Here is a 21728-nt window from a genome sequence, read left to right as displayed (position 1 = left end):
TTGCTTGATGAGTGACTGATTTTACTAGCTTGAATTAATTAATTTATTCAGTTCATTATTTTAGTACTCTAATGGTGTCCACACAGCCATTAGGTTGGTATCAAAGATCCAGTGTGGTGTTTCCCGAGGCATGCCTAACATTAATTATTAATACTTAATTATTTTATGTAATTATTGAAATTAATATTTTTACTTAGAATCCTGATGGGCTGGTGTGCAAGTTTCATCCTCATAAACTCAATAAATAAAATTTTTTGTCATGTTCAACTTAAGAAGGAGATGTGTTCTTCTGCTTCAGCTCATGAGGTTGCCCACTAACTCTCTCTATTCATCTGAGAAAAAACTCAAAGAACGTAATTCTCCCACATTACACTTTTGAATATACAGATTTTATTTAATATGTTCAGCACATGAAACATTTGACAAAACAACAGCTTAAAATGCCATTTATAAATTGCATGCCAAAAGTGAATATTTGCTGTCAAGTCAAGATATAAAGTAAAAAATTTAGCTGAGACCGATAACTGTAAGTATATTAAACTGCTGTATATTTAATGTCCAATTTCATAATTTTCTTGTATTGCTTTGAAAGTTTTGATGTGCTACAATTGATTTTTGTTCATCAAATGCTTCTTGGTGTTTTTCTCTGGCTGAAATAATATGATGAAACACTTTGGGGCAAAAATGCACAGAATTAGTCCAAAACTGGAGGCCAGAATAGCAAATATCTCCACAGCCACAGTAAATTTCCCAGGAGAGCTGACATATGCTGGGATGAAGGTGATCCAAACAGCACAGAATATCAACATACTGAAGGTGATCAGCTTGGCTTCATTAAAGTTATCAGGGAGTTTCCGAGCCAAGACAGCTAACACAAAGCAGAAAACAGCCAGCAGGCCGATGTACCCAAGCACGGCCCAGAACCCGACAGCAGAACCTAACGCACATTCCAGAATGATCTTCTCCCTGTATGTAGTGAGATTTTTCACTGGGAAAGGAGGGCTCACAGCCAACCAAATAGTACATATTAAAACTTGAATAAAGGTGAAAGAAACTACAGTCATCCTTTGCTGTAGAGGACCAAACCATTTGATCATGTTATTACCTGGAAGCGTAGCTTTAAAAGCCATTAAAACCACTATAGTTTTCCCAAGAACACAAGAAATGCAGAGAACGAAGGTGATGCCAAACGCTATGTGCCGCAGCATACAAGACCAGTCAGAGGGCGCCCCGATGAAAGTCAGCGAACATAAGAAACACAGAGTCAGAGAGAAGAGCAACAGGAAGCTCAGCTCAGAGTTGTTGGCTCTAACAATGGGAGTTGTCCTGTGATGAAAGAAAACAGCTGCTGTTATGATGGCCAGACAGGCGCCACCAACAGAGAATACAGCCAGGATGATTGACAGGACTTCATCAAATGAAAGAAACTCCACAGGTTTGGGGAAACAGGTGTTTTTCTCTGCATTCGGCCAGAATTCTCTGGGACAAGGGAAACAATCAGGAGAGTCTGAAAAAGACATGAATAGTACTGTTAACATTCACATATGTGATGTTTCAGATACACATGGAAAACATGTTATTTTACCTGTTACATTACTAATCTCTCCCTCAGGACAGGGTTTACAGTCATAGCAGCAGACAGGTTTTCCTTTCTGCAGCACTTTATGAGTTCCCGGGAGACACCTGTCAGTGCAGACTGATACCGGCACCTGTCACAGAGACACAAGCAAAGGGAATATATTAATGTTTCTGCAACACAGATGTTATGAAGCAGCTCACCAGCAGTTCATTAGGCTCATTACTTGCATGCCACCATCCATCCAGGTTAGGTTTCTGATGATACGAAACTCTTGACCTATTGGCATCGAAGCATCATAGAACCCGACTGTCACTAACTCAATAACTCCACTCTTATTCTTCTGCCAGTTGATCAGCTCATACAGAGCCGGTGGATCCCCATTAGCATCAAATGACACTACATAACCATTCCGGGAAAAGTTGACTTTCTTCAGCTCAGTTAAAACCTGTAAAGATGACGTGCAAACAGAGAAGCAGAAGATGGAAATTAAATGTCAAACAATGTCATTATTACATTTTCATTTAGAAATAAGTTAGACTACAGGTAAAGAAAGAGAGCAGGGGTGACTTTTCTTTTCATCTGACCTGTCTGGACTCCAACCTGGTGTGTTTGTTGCACTGGGTTGTGAAATTTGTTTTCTCACACACTGCATTGTGAATAGCATGTGCTATTGCATAAACAGCCTTGTAAACCATGTTAGTGATTCTCAGCTGGGATGTATCAGTGTATGGGTGGTTGAGTGTCTTTATGTCTTCAGTTCCATCACAATCCTTTTTGACTGCAGCAGCACCTACAGAGACACAATGACAGAAGCAGGTGTTTCAATCAGTGTAGTTTTCATCAACGATGACGAATTTATTTTGTTGACGAACCTTTTTTTCATGATGATAACGACACAGTGACAAGCTAAAAATGGCTCTCTGATGATGATAACATGACAATACGTTTGTGATATTTCCTTGACGAGACGAGATGAAAATGTTCAAGGGCTGATGGTCCAACACTAAAAATGCACAACATATATGCCTATTGTGAGTTTCTTCATTCATAGATGAATCATGGTGGCAGGGTGGACGAAGGGGTTTGGTGGTCGGAAGCAACGAAACGATATATGGACATATTTTAAGTATTATCCATCATAATTTCACTGGAAAACTAGGTCAAATTGAGCATATGTGTTCCTCATCCATTGCCAATATTTTGGGCATGTATATGTTCAGGGTGGATTATTGCACTTCAGAAAATTCTCAGAAATAAAGCCACAGTTACCACAGTAAGGATGTTGCTGTTCTTTTCTTTTTTAGAGTAATTGATTCCACAGTTAGCACTTTTTCTGTGCAATGCATAACCCTAAGCAGATCAGAGAGTATTTCCTGTTGGTTGGGAAACCTTGTAAGTCTAAAACCGTTCCCTTTAAATTTGTAATTATTGATGAAAATGACCAAACAAGCTCACATTGTGTTGCTATATGTTGAACTTATGGATCTGCTATTTTCTTGTGTGACATTTTTGTATGATGAAGTAGTTCATCAATTCAGGAAAAAAGTTGAAATGTAGACATAAAAGGTTTCTGACCAACATCAATTAAGTATAGCATTGCAGCAAAGCAATAAGGTTAAATTGTTTTATGAATTGCAATACTTGTTGTAATCTGTCAACCTTGATTCCATTTTTATAATACGCATTATTGACCTAAATTAATTTGTTGAAAGACTAATACTTTTTTCTTTTACTTGAACTAGACTAAAACCTTTTGAGTTTCCGTTAACTAAAACTGGACTAAACCTATCAAACTTAGAAATGACTAAAATGTGACTAAAACTAGTGAGCATTTTCATCCAGAAAATGAAAACTAAGACTAAAACTAAGATGCCTGCCAAAAACAACACTGGTATCAATCTGTAAAAGACATTGTATAAACATCTTTTTAATATCTAATGTATTTAAGTACAAAGGCAAGTATACATATAAATTCCATTTCAAGTAAGAAGTAAACTTAAATTAATTTTTTATCTTTCTTCAACTGAGTGTGAGTTTCCACCAGAGGGAACTCCAATCGACAACTGACACAACAATGAAATATAAGAATGACTTTAAATGGTTAATACATACTTTTTTGTAACTTTGTCACATTACATTTGAATTCTTGTCAAACACAGACTATTTTATAGCCTTGTCATATAGCTTAAATTATAGTTTATTATAACTATAGCTTAAACATGTTAACATTGGCAAAAAGGAAGTCTTTAAAGGTTGCTCTAGATTTAAAAATAATAATAAAACACATTTTGACCTGTTATCATACAAAATGAAAGATCCATAAATGGAGATTTGCTGGTAAACACAATGCTTAAAGAAATATATGCATGAATAGGCATGTTGGATGTTTTTTTCTCCACAAATACTGGTGATATGCTCATTCTACAGTGCATTTCTCACTTTTTTCCAGAGTGCAGTTGAATGCATCCTCCCAGAACTCAGTAAGTGTTGGGGAGGCAGCCACTTCAGTAGGAGAGAGATCCATCAGGAAGTCTCTCAGACCTGGGATAACAGATCGTGGAATACCAACTCCAATGGCTCCTACACAGAAACTGAACCTCAGGAATTGTGGGTCTGTTATCCATGTCTCACTGCCTATCCACTGATGAGGTGGAGGGGGGTCCCTGGCCAGTTCCTCCAGCAGGACCTTCATGTCTCCCGTAGCTGCAAAGGCCACAACAACCTTAGCTGTAGACCTGCAGAGAAATTATAATATGTAACATTAAACTAACATGCAGCATTTTCTGTTATATGTAATTTATCTGTTTGCGTGTTTTACTCATTTTCAAGACATGTCATACTACTCAGACAATTAACTAAATACTAATCGTGTGTTATACTCATTTCATAGTTTGCTCTGCAGAGTACCAGTGCAAAAACCACAATGCAAAATTAGTCATATGGCAACCTGCGGATAGCATCAGCTACTTTCTGGATCTTGCTTTGTGGGTCGTTCCTGTAGAAGGCTTCAGAGTATTCCACACAGATCCCCTCTCTGTATGCTGCTTTAAGAAAAGACGCCATGCCATTATTGCCATAGTCAGTGTCCGAGCGGACAGCACCTATCCAAGTCCAGCCAAACTGTTTCACCAACTTGGCCAGCACGTCAGCTTGGAACTGGTCGCTGGGAATAGTTCTGAAGAAATTCGGGTACTGCTGCTTATCTGACAGGCAGGCACAAGTGGCAAAGTGGCTCACCTGAAACAAAACGTGACAATCTAGTTCTTTAAAGTAATATAAACAGAAGTAGTCAGAAGCATATTTTTTTAAAAAAGTTCAAACGATTCAGATTATTTACTTGGGGGATGTTAAAGGAGCTGATGATGCGTGAAATGCTGATGGATGGTGAAGATCCAGACTCAGCTACAACACCCATCACCATTCCAGATTGGGAACACTTATCGCCTGTGTGAAACACAGGGTCCTGTCCGTTGGAGAGCCAAAATGCCACGCGCACAGCCATGGTCACTGAGGCGCACGAGTCGTGGATCTGATAACCAAGCTTGATGCCTGGCAGTAGCTCTGTGCTGTTGTTAATCTCCTCAATGGCAAAAATCATTGCACGAGAGAAGCGCAGTTCACGGCCATCAATACTGCACACAGTGATACAAGTGCTTAAATTTGAGCAGAATAATCCACATTTTTAGCAGAAGATATAAAGTTAAATCTGCAGCAATGGAGAGCTGATGCAGCAGTTAACCTGTGTACTGAAACAATGCATCAAGGGAGAACCTGAGCACATAAATCTAAAATTTTAAAAGTAGATATCAACACAGAAATGTACATTTTTAAATGCATGACATTTTGTAAGCTAAAGTCTGAATGTTGGCAAACATACAAAATCTGTGTCATGTTATTTTTAAAATTGATCAAACAGTTGTTATATAAGGAATCACAAAATATAAATATAGCTTAAAATTTTGCCAGTGTAAGAAAAGAAGAGAAAGAGAAGAGCAGTTCACAACTGTTAATGCTGCACACAGATAAAGGCGATGTATCACTGTTTTCATGCAAAGTAAGGCCACTTCACCTTTTCTCAAAAACATACAACAAAGCAGAGCTGCAGCCTGGATTTGTGCAAGTTTTTGCTATGGGCCAAAAGGGATTATGGAATAATTAAATTCTAAGTTTAGGACTAGATACCAGTGCATCATTCCAACAGCCCCTACAGCTGAAAAGTAATCATTTAAATATTAAGTCTGGATGACCTGCAAAACATCTGCTGAACAAAGTTTTGATTAAGAAACTCAAACATGTCCATTTTTAGTAGAAAGAAAGAAAGAAAGAAAGAAAGAAAGAAAGAAAGAAAGAAAGAAAGAAAGAAAATCATTACCCTTACAGCAGTCAACATGTTTGTTATTTTACAGTTTCTCATGCTTTCCTCTTACTAACCTGCCTGTGCAGCCTGGTGGCTCAGGCATGGTGATGTAGTCATGAACCACGATTTTGTCTTTGTAGTGAATTGAGAAAACACCTCCAATAATGTAGTCCCCATCCATGGAGAACGCTGGTAAGCGAGCAGTACCCTGCAGGCTACATTTCAATGATGAAGTCTCAGCAGTGACTCCATCATTTCCAGCCTCTCTCAGTCCAGTCCTGTACTTTAGATAAATCAGAGATTCACTAAAGGCAATAACTGAGTTTACCTGAAACAAACCTAGAGCCATTCTTAGGCCAAGAAAAAGAACTGAGGTCTCCATCCCTCTGGTGTCTGCAGGTGTGTCTTTTCCCAGGTTTATATAACCTTTCTATTGAACGTTAGCCTACTGTAAACAAGAAAGTGTGTGTCATCACGTATATATATTTTTTTCTTCTTCTTCTTCTCCTTAAAGTTATATGACTTTAGCCCTTTGGACCTGTTTCTTTCCACCTAAATCAATACTGCAATAAACACAAAATATCTCCCAACATTGCACCTTTTTGTGTCATAATACAGTTAAGTCTTACCTTTGTAATGAGTTTGATCATTCATTTTTTCTCAAAATTTATTCTTCACACAGTATTTGAAGATTGAATATTATTTTTTCGAGACAGGAACAATATACAAAGTTCAGGTAAATGTCAAGATATACAGACACTGATGTAGTCTTGCTATGATACTGCCCTCTACTGGACACCATATTAAAATTCAGTAATTGTATGAAAATGCAACGATGGACAAATCCTTCTGTAATTGTTTCTAAATGTTTGGTGTTTCAAAATGCTTGATTTTTCAGCTTCTTGGGGTTTTATATTTCTACAGCATGGTCATAACAGTATCTAGAAACATCATGAGGAAACTAAGCTACTCTTGAAGCCCTTTTGCCTTTTATTTGGTTGCAAAGGAAATGGATGTGGTACTTTGCTGAAAATGACAGTTTAGACTGAGCTGATGGTTTATGCTCTGCTTTTCATTTGTTTGTTTGTTTTGTTCAGTGTTTTTCATTGTACAACACCGTTACTGTCACTTTTTATCCAGATGTAGTGGGGAGGGATGAATACTGCACTGATAAATTGTCACACTCTGCACACCAACAATGACTGAGCAAGATAGAGCAGAAATAAATTCTTCAGGCCTCCAGTTATCTGTGTACTAAATAACACCCCTGAAGTGCCAACATATTGGCATAGTATATGACTCTTTGACAGAAATTTATTTTACTATGAGTAAGCAGCAATCGGGATCAGATCGGGAAAGAGAAGTGCTCTTGGCATTCCTTTCTTTAAAAAAAAGAAACACAAAAAAATTTTGCCCTGACGTGCTGTTAAAAGCTAAGGATTGATCAGAAAGGTAATTAGGAAGTAATTTCCTTACTGCTGGTGGTTGATAAGGTTCCATATACTCTTTTTTACATGTAATCTTTTAATGGAAGTGCACTCTTATAACATTTCCTCCTCCTACAGTTGGAGCAATTTGGAAAACCTTCATGCTGCAGTTTTTGGTGTTAAGACTTTTATCTAGAACTTTTGTTTGGCTACAGTAATATTATAGGATTACAGCATGAGCTATAATGCTATATTGCACTTCTTGAAAATTGTATTTATGCAAAAGAAATCGCTAACAGTTTTAACTACACAACACTTCTCAAAAATTGATGCAAATTATTATTAACTGTGGTGATATTATGTGAGTGTAAAATAACTGCAATGCCTCCACTTTTTTCTGTTCAGCAGTGATTACACTGTTGGTAAGTTGATCTTGCTGGAATTAGATAAAGTGTTTCTTTATCTGTTGGTCTTTTTTCCCCATTTAGCTTTCAAATGTTAAATCGTGCTACTCTTCCATGATTGAGGCTTTAAAATTATTTGTATTCAATCCTTTCCACACTAAGGAAGCCTAAAGCAACGTGATGCTTGTTTTTTTCATTTTTATATATTTATTTATTTTTCTGGTGATAACTGGATCATTTATCTTATCTCAAGATGAACTATCAGGTCTGACAGAGGCTGAAATTGTGACTTATGGGGGGGGGGGACCTGCGGACATGTTCTTTTCCTCTATCTCCCTGTCAGGTTCAGCACTGACATATAAAGACTAAAGAAAATAAGATTACAATAAAAGTAATAAGAATATCAAGGGCAACCATGTATATAACATGTCTCCCTTGGTAGAGCAAATCTGTCAAGCAAAATATGGCATACAGACCACTGTTCTGTATGCTGGACAGGACAAGGTAAAAAAAAAAGAAAAAAAAAAAAAAAAGGAACAACACATTTACGAAAAAAAAAATAACATTGTGTCAGATATCCTATAACATTATTTATTTCATCCATATTGAATAATCATAGCATTCAGTGTCTTCAGAGCTTATTTGGTATGAGTATGCCCTTCCCTAACTATGATGAAAGCCATCAAGGGAGATGGCCCAGCATATAAAATGACCATTCATGAGGATAACAAGCAGTGGTGTACTGGGATGCAGTTATGGGGACATTTCTCCACACATCTTTGTCCTTCTATGTCTGCTTGATCTTGATATCATCCTTTTTCTTGTCAGACTCTTCTCCTCTTTTTACGTCTTGCAAATTGAGAAGACGGTTTCATCTCAATGAAATGCACTCGCCTGGTGATGTGATTCTAGGAGGACTGTTTGAAGTCCATTACACCTCTTTCCTCCCTGAGCTCACATTTACCTCAGAACCACATAAACTCAGCTGTCAGGGGTAAGTACTACACTCATGAAGCAGACGACAGACAGAATAAATCACTGCTGCTTGTCTACATAGTTTGCTTTTTTGTGTTTAATTGTAACATTTCATGTCAGCTTTGACCCTCGAGGATTTAGGCATGCGATGACTATGGCTTTTGCCATTGATGAAATCAACAAAAACCCCAACCTGCTTCCTAATGTGACTCTGGGATACAGCCTTTATGACAACTGTGCTACACTTGTAATTGGATTCAGTGCTGCGTTATCTCTGGCCACTGGTCAAGAAGAACAATTTTTGCTACAAGACAACTGTTTTGGTAGCCCCCCAGTGCTGGGGATTGTGGGTGATCCCTTCTCAACATTTTCTATTGCCACCTCTGATGTTATAGGTTTATTCAGATTGCCTCTTGTAAGTATTGTTACCTCAGTTTTAGCTGTGCTCAAATAAGAATTAAATGTTACATATTTGCTGGAGTCCTTTAATATGGATTTTAACTGCATGTTTCTTGAAAGGTGAGTTACTTTGCTACATGTTCCTGCCTAAGTGATCGCCAAAGGTTTCCATCTTTCTTTAGAACTATTCCAAGTGATTCTTTCCAGGTGAGACCGGTTAAGAAATAATATACAAGATAAGTTTAACAGGAAATGCTGTATTAAAACCAAAGTACTATTTTTGTTTTGCGCTCAAAGACTGCATGGATTTAAACTAAGTATAATACCATTATTATACCTATATATTATAGGTGCATGCCATGATTCAGATTTTAAAACGCTTTGGCTGGACGTGGGCTGGTCTGCTGGTCAGTGATGATGACTATGGACTCCATGTTGCCCAGTCATTTCAAACAGAGTTGGTTCAGTCTGGTGGGGGATGTCTGGCTTACTCAGAGATTTTACCCTGGGGTGAAAACCAAGCTGAATTCAGAAGGATTGTGGAAGTGATGAAGAAGTCCACAGCTCGTGTGGTAATCGTCTTTGCACATCAGATACACATGATTCAGTTAATGGAAGAGGTATCTATCTATCTATCTATCTATCTATCTATCTATCTATCTATCTATCTATCTATCTATCTATCTATCTATCTATCTATCTAGATATCTAGCTATCTCTTATTTAACGAACAGGTGGTGAAGCAGAATGTGACAGGTCTGCAATGGATGGCTAGTGAAGCTTTGACATCCGTCGCTGTGCTCCAACAACCCCATCTCATGCCATTTTTGGGTGGCACGCTGGGTATTGCCATCCGTCGAGGTGAAATCTCAGGACTCAGAGATTTTCTCTTGAGAACTCATCCTGATATCAACAACAACAATGAAAATAACATGGTAAGTAATTTTACATGGAACTGTAGTTGCTCAGTTAAATAATGGGAATGTGTTTCAGACTTTCTTTAAATTATTTTTCAGGTAAGGCAGTTTTGGGAACACACTTTTGAGTGCAGATTTGCACCACCTCCAGCTGGTTGGGTGGAAGCTGGAGGAGCTCTGTGCACTGGAGAAGAAGATCTTGAGACTGTGGAAACTGAGTTTTTGGATGTCTCAAACCTCAGGCCTGAGTACAATATTTACAAGGCTGTGTATGCTCTGGCATATGCCCTTAATGACATGCTGCAGTGTGAGCCAGGGAGAGGGCCTTTTGATAGGTACAGCTGTGCTTCTTTACAACGACTGGAGCCCTGGCAGGTGTGAAGTCAATAGACACTCAGTCACTATTTGCACCTTTTCTAGAGGATAAGGCTGAAGAAATAAAGTAGCTTTAAAATATTATTGGGTATATGTGGACATCTGCATGACTTCAGATCCGTTTTTTCCTTGGTACGATACTGATCTCTTTATATCTCACTTATGTCTGCAGCTCATGTATTACTTGGAAAAGGTCAACTTTACAACGTCATTTGGAGATCATGTGTCATTTGACAAGAATGGTGATGCTTTACCTATATATGACATCATGAACTGGCTGTGGCTCCCTGATGGAGGAACTAAAGTTCAGAATGTGGGGGTTGTTAAAAAGACAACATTCAGCGGAGAAGAACTCACACTTGATGAAAACAAAATTTTCTGGAACTTTGACTCCAATCAGGTCCATATTCATTTATTGTTGCTCAAACATAGTTCTGCGTAACCTAAGAGAAATGTACTGTAGAACAAATCTGATGAATATCTCCTCAGCCGCCTCGATCAGTGTGCAGTGAGAGCTGTCCTCCAGGTACCCGCATGGCCAGAAAAAAAGGACAGCCTAAGTGCTGTTTTGACTGTGTCCCATGTTCTGAAGGAAAGTTCAGTAACACAACAGGTTGGTATCATTGTTTTTATAGTGGCCATTTTTATCATCATCCATCCTTAGACATTGCTGTGTTCATAGAAGGAGTTTAATCTCAGTGACATATACAAGAAAGTTACTAAAACTATCTAATATAAAAAAAAAATAGGGCTGGGCACATTAACATATTATCAAGTTAATACATTAATTGATTAATGCTGTTCATTTTATTATTTTTTGCATGTTAATGCCTTTTTTCATTTCTTGGTGCTTTTCTACATCACTAGAAAATTTTGCAAACCTCACAGCATCCTCTCTCTGGATGCAAATGGGCTGGTCCTTGCCTTGCAGGCATAGGAAACCACTCCCACCGATGCATATGAACAGGTGCTAACATGTTTGTTGTTGACGTTGTTGATGTCCAGAGTTGCTTCTTGACACCTGGCAAGATTTCTCCCTCCTGGATCATCACTGACCTTTTCAAAAAATTATTTTAAGTGATCATACAAAGATGCTGTTGTGATCATTGAGGCATAAGTGGAGCTGCTGCCTTCAGTGGATTTTGCCTCCATGTTTCACAATTTGGTGACGCATGCGCGGTGCAGTGTGGTGGCTGGTGTTGCCAGATTTTGCCTGAAAGGCTCCATGGAAACCACTTTTGAACAAACTTCAACTGTTAGAGGACACCGTTCACAAATGCCAGAATGAGCACGCTCACAATAATGTTCATCAGGCAGAAGACAGTACGCTCAGTTCATGTTTACGCAAAATATAAATTATTATTGTTATAATTATGATTATTACAATTACGACTATCAGTATTGTGCCTGAACAATCGTTCAATGAGGACTCAATGTTCAATGACATAATTGTGTCATGCCAGTGTAGTACACTCCTCCCTTAGATATGAAAGAAAGAAAGAAAGAAAGAAAGAAAGAAAGAAAGAAAGAAAGAAAGAAAGAAAGAAAGAAAGAAAGAAAGAAAGAAAGAACATCAGTCAACATTTTTGTTATTTGACAGTCTCATGCTTTCCTCTTACTAACCTGATTTGGCTAATTATAAAGGTGACCTTTCTTCTTTTTTCTTTCTTTTTTTTTTTTTTCTTTTTCTTGTAGATTCTGTGGAGTGCATCAGTTGTCCAGAGGATTTCTGGTCCAGCCCTCAGCGTGACCACTGCATTCCTAAAATAACAGAGTTCCTGTCCTATCACGAACCTCTGGGTATCTGCTTGACAACTGCTTCATTGCTGGGAACATTTATTTGTACTGTTGTTTTAGGGATCTTCACCTGCCACCGCAGCACACCTGTGGTACGAGCCAACAACTCAGAACTGAGCTTCCTGCTTTTAGTGTCACTCAAACTGTGTTTCCTGTGTTCACTGCTTTTCATCGGGCGACCCAGACTGTGGACGTGCCAACTGAGACATGCAGCATTCGGGATCAGCTTTGTGCTTTGTGTGTCATGCATCCTGGTTAAAACCATGGTGGTGTTGGCTGTATTCAAATCCTCCAAGCCAGGAGGTGGAGCCAATCTCAAGTGGTTTGGTGCGATGCAGCAGAGAGGAACAGTTTTTGTTCTTACTTGTGTTCAAGCAGCAATCTGCACTGTATGGATTGTCACAGCCTCACCAGTCCCCCATAAAAACACACAATACCACAATAACAAGATAATTTATGAGTGTGTTGTTGGGTCTACAATAGGTTTTGCATTGTTACTGGGCTATATTGGCTTACTTGCTGTCATCAGTTTCCTGCTTGCATTTCTGGCAAGGAATCTGCCAGACAGTTTTAATGAGGCTAAACTCATCACATTCAGCATGCTGATCTTCTGTGCTGTGTGGGTGGCCTTTATTCCAGCTTATATTAACTCTCCAGGCAAATATGCAGATGCAGTGGAGATATTTGCCATACTGTTCTCCAGTTTTGGTCTCTTGGTGGCGCTGTTTGGACCCAAATGTTACATAATCTTGCTGAGACCAGAAAAAAACACAAAGAAAGCTATCATGGGCCGCACTACCAACAAGACATAAAAACAAATAAATATTCAAATAAACATTTCAGATTTTCTCATGACTTATCTGCATTTCAAAGCTATCATACTGCACTGTAATGTATATTGCCTAACAGCCTGGCCTAATTTTTTTTAAATAGAAAATCAAGATTTAAAAAGCATTTTTGGAGCAATTAAATAAGTTTTGCGCAATAGACCATTTATGTTAGTATTCTCTTTTTAGCTAACAATCTTGTGGTTTTGGTTTGTTAGCATTGTCGGACTTGGTATAAAGTAAATGGCTAAAAGAATTTTTTCTTTTTTATCTTTATTTATCCAAAATAAGCAACACAAATGGGGTGTGACCCAGAAATGGACTACGCTCCTGTGAGGTCGCCATTCTGGGGGGCCAGAATGATGGTCTGGACAATTGGGAGACCCAGTTCTTATGTTGTTGCTTGGACTGCTTTGGTGGCCAGAAAAAGGCAAGGCTCGAAAAGACCTTGCCTCACACCACTGTCATCAGCAACGCAACATCCTCCTTCTCTAGTGCCCCAGCCCTCATCTCCATTGTCTCCATGAGCTCCATGGCCCACGTCTCCAGTGTCGTTTTCAGCTCCACGGCCAATGTCTCCTGAGTTGCCTCTACCTCCATGTCTTTTGTGTCGCTTCCAGCTCCACAGTATCCTACGCCAGTTTGGGACTTAAGAGTCCCACACCAGCATCCAGGACCAGATGTCCAGTGCATCAGCTTTCCATGTCATGTCCAGTGCTTTGGCAGTCCTTGCCACTGACACTGCCCACACATAGCTTTGCTCCTGTTTTCTTGGAAACAGGAGCAAGAAGGAAGCAACATCCGAAGATGGGACACTCATCCACCTCAAGTCTATGTTTTCAAAGGGGTGCTGGGATGAGACATTCCTCATCCAGCTCGAGTCCATGTTTCCAAAGGGGTCCTGGAAAAGAATGTTCCTCCCTCTCCTTTGGTCCCTGTCTCCAAGGAAGTCACTCTTCCTCCACTGTGATCTTCAACTTGTTTATTTGGTCCTACCTCTTTTCCCAATGGGTGTTGTGAATGATTAAAAGTTACAAAACAATTACAAAAAAAAATAAATAAAAAAAAAAAAAACAATCACCTCCACATATATAAAACTGAGTGACCTCACACGAAGGGAAGCAAAAAGAGTCACAATGAAGAGAGTAATTATGGGGGAATTTCTGTTCACATATGTACTTGGGATTCTCTACTTTATCTTTTCAACCTGTAACTTAAGAGGGAAGTTTTATCTGAATGAAATGCACAAGCCCAGTGATGTGATTCTGGGTGGGCTGTTTGAGGTCCACTACACTTCTGTCTTTCCTGAACAGACATTTACCTCAAAGTCATACAAGATGCACAAATTACACTCTTCACCAGTATAATGTCTTGTTTTTGTTTGTTTGTTTGTTTTTTTGTAACATGCATCTGCAAATGTCCACATATAAGAATTGCATTATGTCTCTTTTGACACACGCAGGACATGCCCTTAATCTCAGGTTGATACATTTCATTTAGAGGTTAACTATGAACTTTTCTTTCTTAGTTTTGACACATTAGGGCTCAGGCATGCCATGACCATGGCCTTTGCCATTGATGAGATCAACAAGAACTCCAATCTGCTTCCAAAATGACCCTGGGATACAATATTTAGGATAACTGTGGTGCACTTGTTTTTGGATTCAGCGGTGCCTTATCACAGGCCAGTGGTGAGGAAGACCAGTTTCATGTGTGAATGCAAAAACAAGCTTAGATTTGGGTCTCATTTAGATTCAACATAGGCCAATGTGGGTAAACCCAATCAAAACATACCTGCATGTGGGAATGTAAGCAGCTCTTACTGGGAGAAATAGTTTTTGGTCAGATGAGGAAGAATGCAATAAAAGTTCTGATAGAAATATGGTCAACCCAAGACCGCTTGGATCAGATGCAGCTCCATGGTTTTCTCTTATGTGGTGGAAACAGAAGTTGACCTGCATTAGCCACTTAGTTAATGTAGATGTGAATGCACTCCAGACACCTTCTTCTGCAACACACAGTTTACAGCAGGGGGCAAGAAGCAAGTGCAATAAAAACATACTAAAGAAATTAAATAAAAACAGGAAAAAAATAGCATTTTTGTGGCTACGGCTACTGATTTCGAGCTACTTCAGCTCGAAATTAAAGGATGCTAGTTGGGCAGCCCAACATTGCTCAGTAGCCCCAAGCTTGGCAGATGACAGGTGGCGTAGTGGGTTGTTGTCGGTATAGACCGCATATCTGTGGCCCCGCAGGTTTTCCTGAAGTTTTTCAGTCATTGCCCACTTAAGGGCCAAAAATTCCAACTTCATAGAGCCATAGTTAAGCATATTACGCACTGTGGGCCTCAGCCTATGACTAGCATAAGCTATAGGTCTAACTTTGCCATTTTGCTCTTGGGATAAAACAGCGCCAACGCCACCGTAGCTGGCATCCACCTCCAAGATAAATGGGAGCCAGGACTGGTGCAGAGCAAATTTTGGCTTTCAATGCCTCAAAACTATGTTGACACTCTCCTGTCCAATGGAGACAGTTTTATCTGCTCGTGTGGAATGACAGTGCAGCCAGCTTTGGCAAACCGCTCTACAAAACGACAGTAGTAGCTAGCAAATTCAAGGAATGAGCGCAGCTCTGAAAGTGTGGCAGGAGCAGCCAAAGAGAGACTGTTTTACGACCCCTACTCAAACTAGGGGTATTCGGGTCGGTAACAAATCAAATGGAACAAAACTTAAAGTATGTACAATAATTTATTACAAAACAAAACGGGTTCAAGTGTTACAAAACAACCAGGGTAATCAAAGAAATCCCAATTAACACAAGGTGTCCTCAATCGAGGTAAGAATTAACCAAACACAATCTATACCTATACTTTAACCTTAGCAAACCAAACAAAGTCCACTATAAATCCAGATATATCACACAAACCAAAATACTATTGTAACACTTCCTTAAACAGAGCTTTTATGTAAACCAAATCAAATGTATTTTTAATCAAACAAAAGGTGTCCGCTAAACCAAGATATACAAAAGAGAGCGCAGAATCTCAATTATATAATAACCTATTCCGGTGTCTATCTAAACAAAAGGAAGATTAATGCTCCTACAAACCACCAAGTCCAGCTACTACTCAAGCAAATCCCAGAACTGTCAAGCTGTGGGCCGAAGGAACACAGCTGCCATGATCAGTGTTGCCGCCTCCCTTTTGTAAGTCAGTCATCATGCTAGTTGGCTGATGAGGAGGAAGTGCGGTGAAGGAGCTGTCCACTAAGGTGTCAAAGGTTTGTCTTCCCTCCGAAGGAAGGTGGAGCCGAAGGCGACCAATCACCAGGAAGGAGGAAGAAGTAGGAGGTCTCTGAGGCCAGGTGCAGGGTGTAGGCTATGCAGCATCTCATCATAAGCACGCAGCCATTTTGATAAATAGAAAAGTAACATTCACAGAAATCAGAGTTATCACAGATCCAAAAGGGAGATTCATCATAGTAAAATTATCTATTCAAAATATGAAGTTATGCTTAGCTAACTTATATGGCCCAAATGTTGACGATCCCTCCTTCTTTCACTTTTTCTTCACATCACTTTCTGAACACGCAGATAGCACACTAATCACAGGAGGGGATTTTAACATGGTTCTGGGTTTAGCTGATAGATCTAGTAACACTTTAAATCATCGAAATTGGCAATCTACAAACACTGTAAAACAATATATGGAAGATTTTGGACTTTGCGATATATGGCGGTCTTATCACCCTAATATCAGAGAGTACACCTTCTTTTCCCCAGTTCACCATTCATACTCTAGGCTAGATTATTTTCTGGTTAGCAGCTCTTCGGTGAGTGAGATTTCAGAGACCCAGATTCACCCCATCACTATCAGCGACCATGCACCAGTTTCCTTTACTTTGAGGAACACGAGAATCACACCACGACTAAAAGCTGGAGATTTAATACAGCGTTGCTTAAAGATCCCGACTTTATCAGCTACTTCACAAAAGAATGGGCTATATACTTAGAAAACAATGACAAACCAGGAGTCCCAGCATGTGTTCTGTGGGAAGCAGGGAAAGCGGTAATGCGAGGCAAAAACATCTCTTTTGCATCACATAAAACAAAGAAAGAAAACTCAAAAATATTAGAATTAGAAATAAGAATTAAATCATTAGAAGACGCCTACAGTTCTTCACCAGATGAACCAACGATGAACCAAATAAGGAAGGTTAGACTGGAATTGAATGAAATAATCAACAAGAGAACAGAATTTCTGGTGCAAAGATTACACTTGGAGACATTTGAAGACAGTAATAAATCCAGAAGATTTTTAGCTAATCAGTTAAAAATAAATAAGGAAAAATCTACCATATCAGCTGTTAAAGATTCAATAGGTAATATTACTCATGACCCAGATGCAATAAACAACATCTTTAGAGATTTCTATAAAACTCTGTATACATCACACTTAGATCCATCAGACAATGATATCCATCATTTTCTTAACAATATAGATCTTCCAGGTTTACAGCAGGAACAAGTCACGGCCTTAGATTCCCCCCTCACAGTGGAGGAGCTACATGAAGCCCTTAAACATATGCCCTGTAAAAAAGCCCCAGGTCCGGATGGCTTCCCAGCAGAGTTCTATAAAGAATTCTGGTCAATACTGGCCCCAACATTTTTCAAAATGGTGACACAAATAAAGGAAAATGGTTACTTACCCCCAAACATAAACTCTGCCACCATTACTGTACTATTAAAACCAGGTAAAGACCCCACAATACCATCTAGCTACAGACCCATATCACTGATAAATGCGGACCTTAAAATAATTTGCAAAGCATTAGCTGGAAGGTTAGAGAAAGTAACTCCTCTCATTATACACCCTGATCAAACAGGCTTTATAAAGGGCAGATATTCCTCTGTTAACATGCGGAGACTAATTAATATAATAGACTATTCTACCATCAATAACCTGGAAACAATAATAGTTTCTTTAGATGCAGAGAACACTTTTGATCATGTTAACTGGAAATATTTACTAGCTACTTTAAACAGATTCGGCTTTGGACCTTCACCCTGGCATCTTTCATTAACTGGATTAAAATCGTATATAGTTCTCCTAATGCGAGTGTTAGAACAAATGACCAAACCTCTCCAAGTTTTAATCTACAAAGGGGTGCCAGACAAGGTTGTCCACTACCCCCCTCACTTTTTGCTATATTTATTGAACCACTAGCCACTGCAATTAGACAAAATAAAGCTATTAAAGGCATTCAGTCCAAAAATATATTTCATAAAATAAGTCATTATGCTGATGACGTTTTACTATTCCTCCAGCACTCACAAACCTCTCTATCTGAAACAATCTCACTAATTAATAAATTCTCATCACTCTCGGACAACTCCGTTAACTGGTTGTAATGGAAAAATTTATATACATAACCTTTGTATTCTGTAGACCACACTTTGTATTATTAAAACCTTGACTTTTGTTTTACTTAATAGGAGAACGGCATGTACCCAGATAATATTTAGTGAGCTCTCCTTTTCCTCTCCCACCACTGATAACATTCTTTAGAAAACCTTGGCTGTGCAGGGTTTGAAGACAGTGTACTGAGAATCTGCTTCAACGACCTTGAATGATATCATGCCATGCGAGTCTATATTACCCAAGCCCATGTGTATCTCTGCGGACTCGCTCAGCCAAAGCTGTTTGACTGTGTGACTCCCATTGCTGATCAGCTCTTAATAAAAATACTTTCTTTGATTCTCACTTAGTGTGTGATCTTTGATAATAAAAATTCCACAACACTAGTCTAAGAGTACAGTTCTACCCATCAACTGTAGCTTTCAAAATCTACCCAGCATCACCTTAAAATCAGGTAACATTAGATACCTGGGTGTAAATATTCCCTCCAGGCTCTCAGAACTAACAAAACTTAATCACATTCACCTTCTTAAGACTATAGAAGATGATCTTGCTCGCTGGAAATCTCTACCCAGTTCACTCATGGGGAGAGTTGCCACTATAAAAATGATGGTTCTACCCAAAATCAACTATTTGTTTTCTATGATTCCTATGAAACCCCCCTCTACCTGGTTTAAATCGCTAGAATCACACATCTCCCGATTTCACAAGAAAAATGAACCACCCCGGATCAGTTTAAAAACTTTACAGAAGCCGAAAGATAGGGGAGGATTAGACCTGCCTAACTTTCAACATTACTTCCTAGCTAATAGATTGCAATATGTCCTAAAATGGCTCAAACCTAGTCCACTAGATGACCTGTGGATAGATACAGAACAAACATTTTGTGACAATTTGGAAATTTCTGATCTTCCTTTTTTCAGCTTAAGTATAAAAAAGCAAAAGTGCTTCAAAAGTGTCAATATCAGCACTTCTCTGACAGCCTGGTGGGAATTCTTCAAAAAAACTAACTTCTCAATAATACCATGTAAACTCACACCCATCTGGAACAATCCTGATATTCTACTAAACAAAAATATGCTAAACTTTAACCAATGGATTAACAAAGGAATTAAATACTTTGAACATATTATCCATAACAGAAACATTTTATCTTTTAATACATTCTCATCACAATATGGGATTAACAGTAACAGATTCTTAGAATATCAACAACTCAAAACCATAATACACACAAAATTCCCCCTTCACCGAACAGACCTGGAACTTCCTCCAATAGTAGCAGATTTTATGGACCTCTGTACCCCAAAATTACTTTACAAAATATACAGATTAATGTTAAAAATAGATGACTCAAATTCCCTACCTACTTCAAAATGGGAGATAAATTTATCCATCAATCCTAGTCAACCACTTTGGCTACAAATATGTCTTAATGCCTTTAATATGACAGACAGCCCAAATTTACAACTCATACAATACAAAGTCCTCCATAGTACGCATTACACAGGACAAAGGATGTTCAAGATAGGTCTTAATCACTCAGATATCTGCACACAGTGCACAGGTAACACAGCAGATGATTACTTACACGCTTTATGGCTTTGTGCACCTGTCCAGAAGTTCTGGAATAAGGTTTGTGAGGATTTATCAACATGGGTTAGATGTAACATTCCTGCATGTCCTAAACTTTGTTTACTGGGTGACCTAAGTGACATCAATATAGCACATATGGTCCTCACGGCCTTATGTATCGCAAAGAAAACTATTCTAGTGAACTGGAAGTCTATAAACAATCTAAATATTAACCAGTACAGAAATCTCCTGTTGGATCACATCAGTCTAGAGACTGCATCGGCATCCATTAAACACCAATCAGTTAACTCTCAGTCTCCCTGGACCCCGCTGATTAGTCACATCACGTAGTGGGAAGGGGCGCTGGGGTCTAGTCGTTCTGTGGGGGTCGGGGGTGGGACTGGCTGCCTGGGGGGCCTTGGGGGTCCATCGGCCCTGGCCGTTTCTCTGGGTCGGTGGTTGGGAGGGCCGTTAGGTGGGGGACGGTGTGTCTGACTGGATCCGGGGCCTTGGGGGCCTGGGGGCTGGTGCTCCCTGGGGGTAGGCCGGGGGGGGCGACCGGGGGTTCGGGGCGGTCGGTGGGCTGGCTGGCCGGGTTGCTGTGGTTGGGGCCGGGGGGGGGGGGTCTGGGGACTGCCTCGGGGTCTGGGGCTGCCTCCCTCCAGCTCGGGAGATCCTGCCTGGGCCTCGGGGGGGGGGGGGGGGGGCTTGGTCGCCCTGATGCCGGGCAGGTACCCTTGGGATTACAAGGGAGGGGTAGGGGGAAGGGGGGCGGCGGGGATCCTGGTGGGCAGTGGGGGGGATTAGGGCTCATGGGGGTGCAGTCTGCTCTCCTTCTCACTCTCTCCCCTCCCGCCGGGGGCTCCTTTGGGGTGGATGGGAGCTCTGTGCCCTGGGCCTGACCAGGATAAGTGTGTGCAACCTGGGGCTCTCTGGTCCCCTGGTGTGGTGGGGGACACTGATGCATTGGGCTCTTGGCTGGGCCAGGCCTTTGCCCCTCTTCCCTCGGGTGGTCTTGGGGAGGCGGGGGCGCTGCGGACATGTTCTTGTCCCTCGGGTGCCTAGCCTTGGTGTTGGGTTGGCGTGGCCCGCGGTGGTGGCCCGCGGTGATGGCCCGCGGTGATGGCCCGCGGTGGTTTTGCCTGGGGCAGTCGGGCCCCGTTGGGTTCCTGGGTGGGGCTCTGCTGGAGGGAATGGGTGGCCCTTGGACCTGTGGGGTGCCTGCCCTCCGTGCAGCCCCCGCCAGGCGCCCGCTGGGCTTGCTCACCGTCGCCCTGGGCTGCCCAGTGCCCCTGCCCCGTTGTGCCGGGGGGCTCCGGTCTGGGGGCCCCTCTGCTCTGGTCCGAGTGGGCTGCTGCTCTGTCTGCTTTGGCTGTCCTGGACTTGGTGCTATGTGGACCTGCTGGGCCTTTGGGGCCTCGGGCTTCCCCCGTCCCCCGCTGATGCTTCGGGATGTGGCGTGATCACGGCCCCCTTGCAAGTACACATTTCCTCCTTGTTGCATGGCCACACATGCATGTTAACACATTCATGCTCACAAACATGCTCAACTCTCCATCCGCTTCTCACTAGATGTAGCTGATATTTCTGTGTTGGTACGTTTATCTGCAGGTAAGTTTGATGACTATTGTAATTTTTCATATCATCATCATCGTCCTATTTTTCTTTTGGTATCATGTA

The 21728-nt window shown here is 40.5% G+C and overlaps 2 protein-coding genes across 2 annotated transcripts; one reads left to right on the top strand and one right to left on the bottom strand.

The window, feature by feature from the left end:
• Positions 1 to 602: 602 nt before the first annotated feature.
• LOC121646628 (extracellular calcium-sensing receptor-like) lies at positions 603 to 5204 on the bottom strand. Its single transcript, XM_041995735.1, has 7 exons — positions 4917 to 5204; positions 4527 to 4816; positions 4019 to 4314; positions 2164 to 2369; positions 1803 to 2024; positions 1586 to 1709; positions 603 to 1507 (listed from the first exon to the last, which is right to left on the bottom strand). The coding sequence occupies exons 1-7, from the start codon at positions 5175 to 5177 to the stop codon at positions 603 to 605; spliced, it is 2304 nt and encodes a 767-aa protein (XP_041851669.1). The 5' UTR covers positions 5178 to 5204.
• Positions 5205 to 8612: 3408 nt separating this feature from the next.
• Positions 8613 to 13042, top strand: LOC121646627 (extracellular calcium-sensing receptor-like). The gene is made up of 9 exons (XM_041995734.1): positions 8613 to 8761; positions 8863 to 9157; positions 9262 to 9348; positions 9492 to 9761; positions 9876 to 10076; positions 10158 to 10433; positions 10606 to 10833; positions 10923 to 11046; positions 12129 to 13042. Exons 1-9 carry the CDS (start codon positions 8652 to 8654, stop codon positions 13040 to 13042), a joined length of 2505 nt encoding a protein of 834 aa, XP_041851668.1. The 5' UTR covers positions 8613 to 8651.
• The last annotated feature ends 8686 nt before the right edge of the window (positions 13043 to 21728 follow it).

Source organism: Melanotaenia boesemani, chromosome 9, assembly GCF_017639745.1.
Source record: "Melanotaenia boesemani isolate fMelBoe1 chromosome 9, fMelBoe1.pri, whole genome shotgun sequence".
NCBI classification, from domain to species: domain Eukaryota; kingdom Metazoa; phylum Chordata; class Actinopteri; order Atheriniformes; family Melanotaeniidae; genus Melanotaenia; species Melanotaenia boesemani.
Note: the sequence above shows the minus strand (reverse complement) of the source record. Positions and strands in the feature narration are given on the sequence as shown.

Excerpts from the sequence above, each read along its gene's own strand:
- LOC121646627 (XM_041995734.1), top strand. The coding sequence starts at position 8,652 with ATGCACTCGCCTGGTGATGTGATTCTAGGAGGACTGTTTGAAGTCCAT. Across the intron at positions 8,762-8,862 it reads CATAAACTCAGCTGTCAGGG|CTTTGACCCTCGAGGATTTA; the intron begins GTAAGTACTACA and ends ATTTCATGTCAG. Across the intron at positions 9,762-9,875 it reads TGATTCAGTTAATGGAAGAG|GTGGTGAAGCAGAATGTGAC; the intron begins GTATCTATCTAT and ends TTTAACGAACAG.
- LOC121646628 (XM_041995735.1), bottom strand. The coding sequence starts at position 5,177 with ATGATTTTTGCCATTGAGGAGATTAACAACAGCACAGAGCTACTGCCA. Across the intron at positions 4,817-4,916 it reads GCTCCTTTAACATCCCCCAA|GTGAGCCACTTTGCCACTTG; the intron begins GTAAATAATCTG and ends GTTTTGTTTCAG. Across the intron at positions 4,315-4,526 it reads GTAGCTGATGCTATCCGCAG|GTCTACAGCTAAGGTTGTTG; the intron begins GTTGCCATATGA and ends ATTTCTCTGCAG.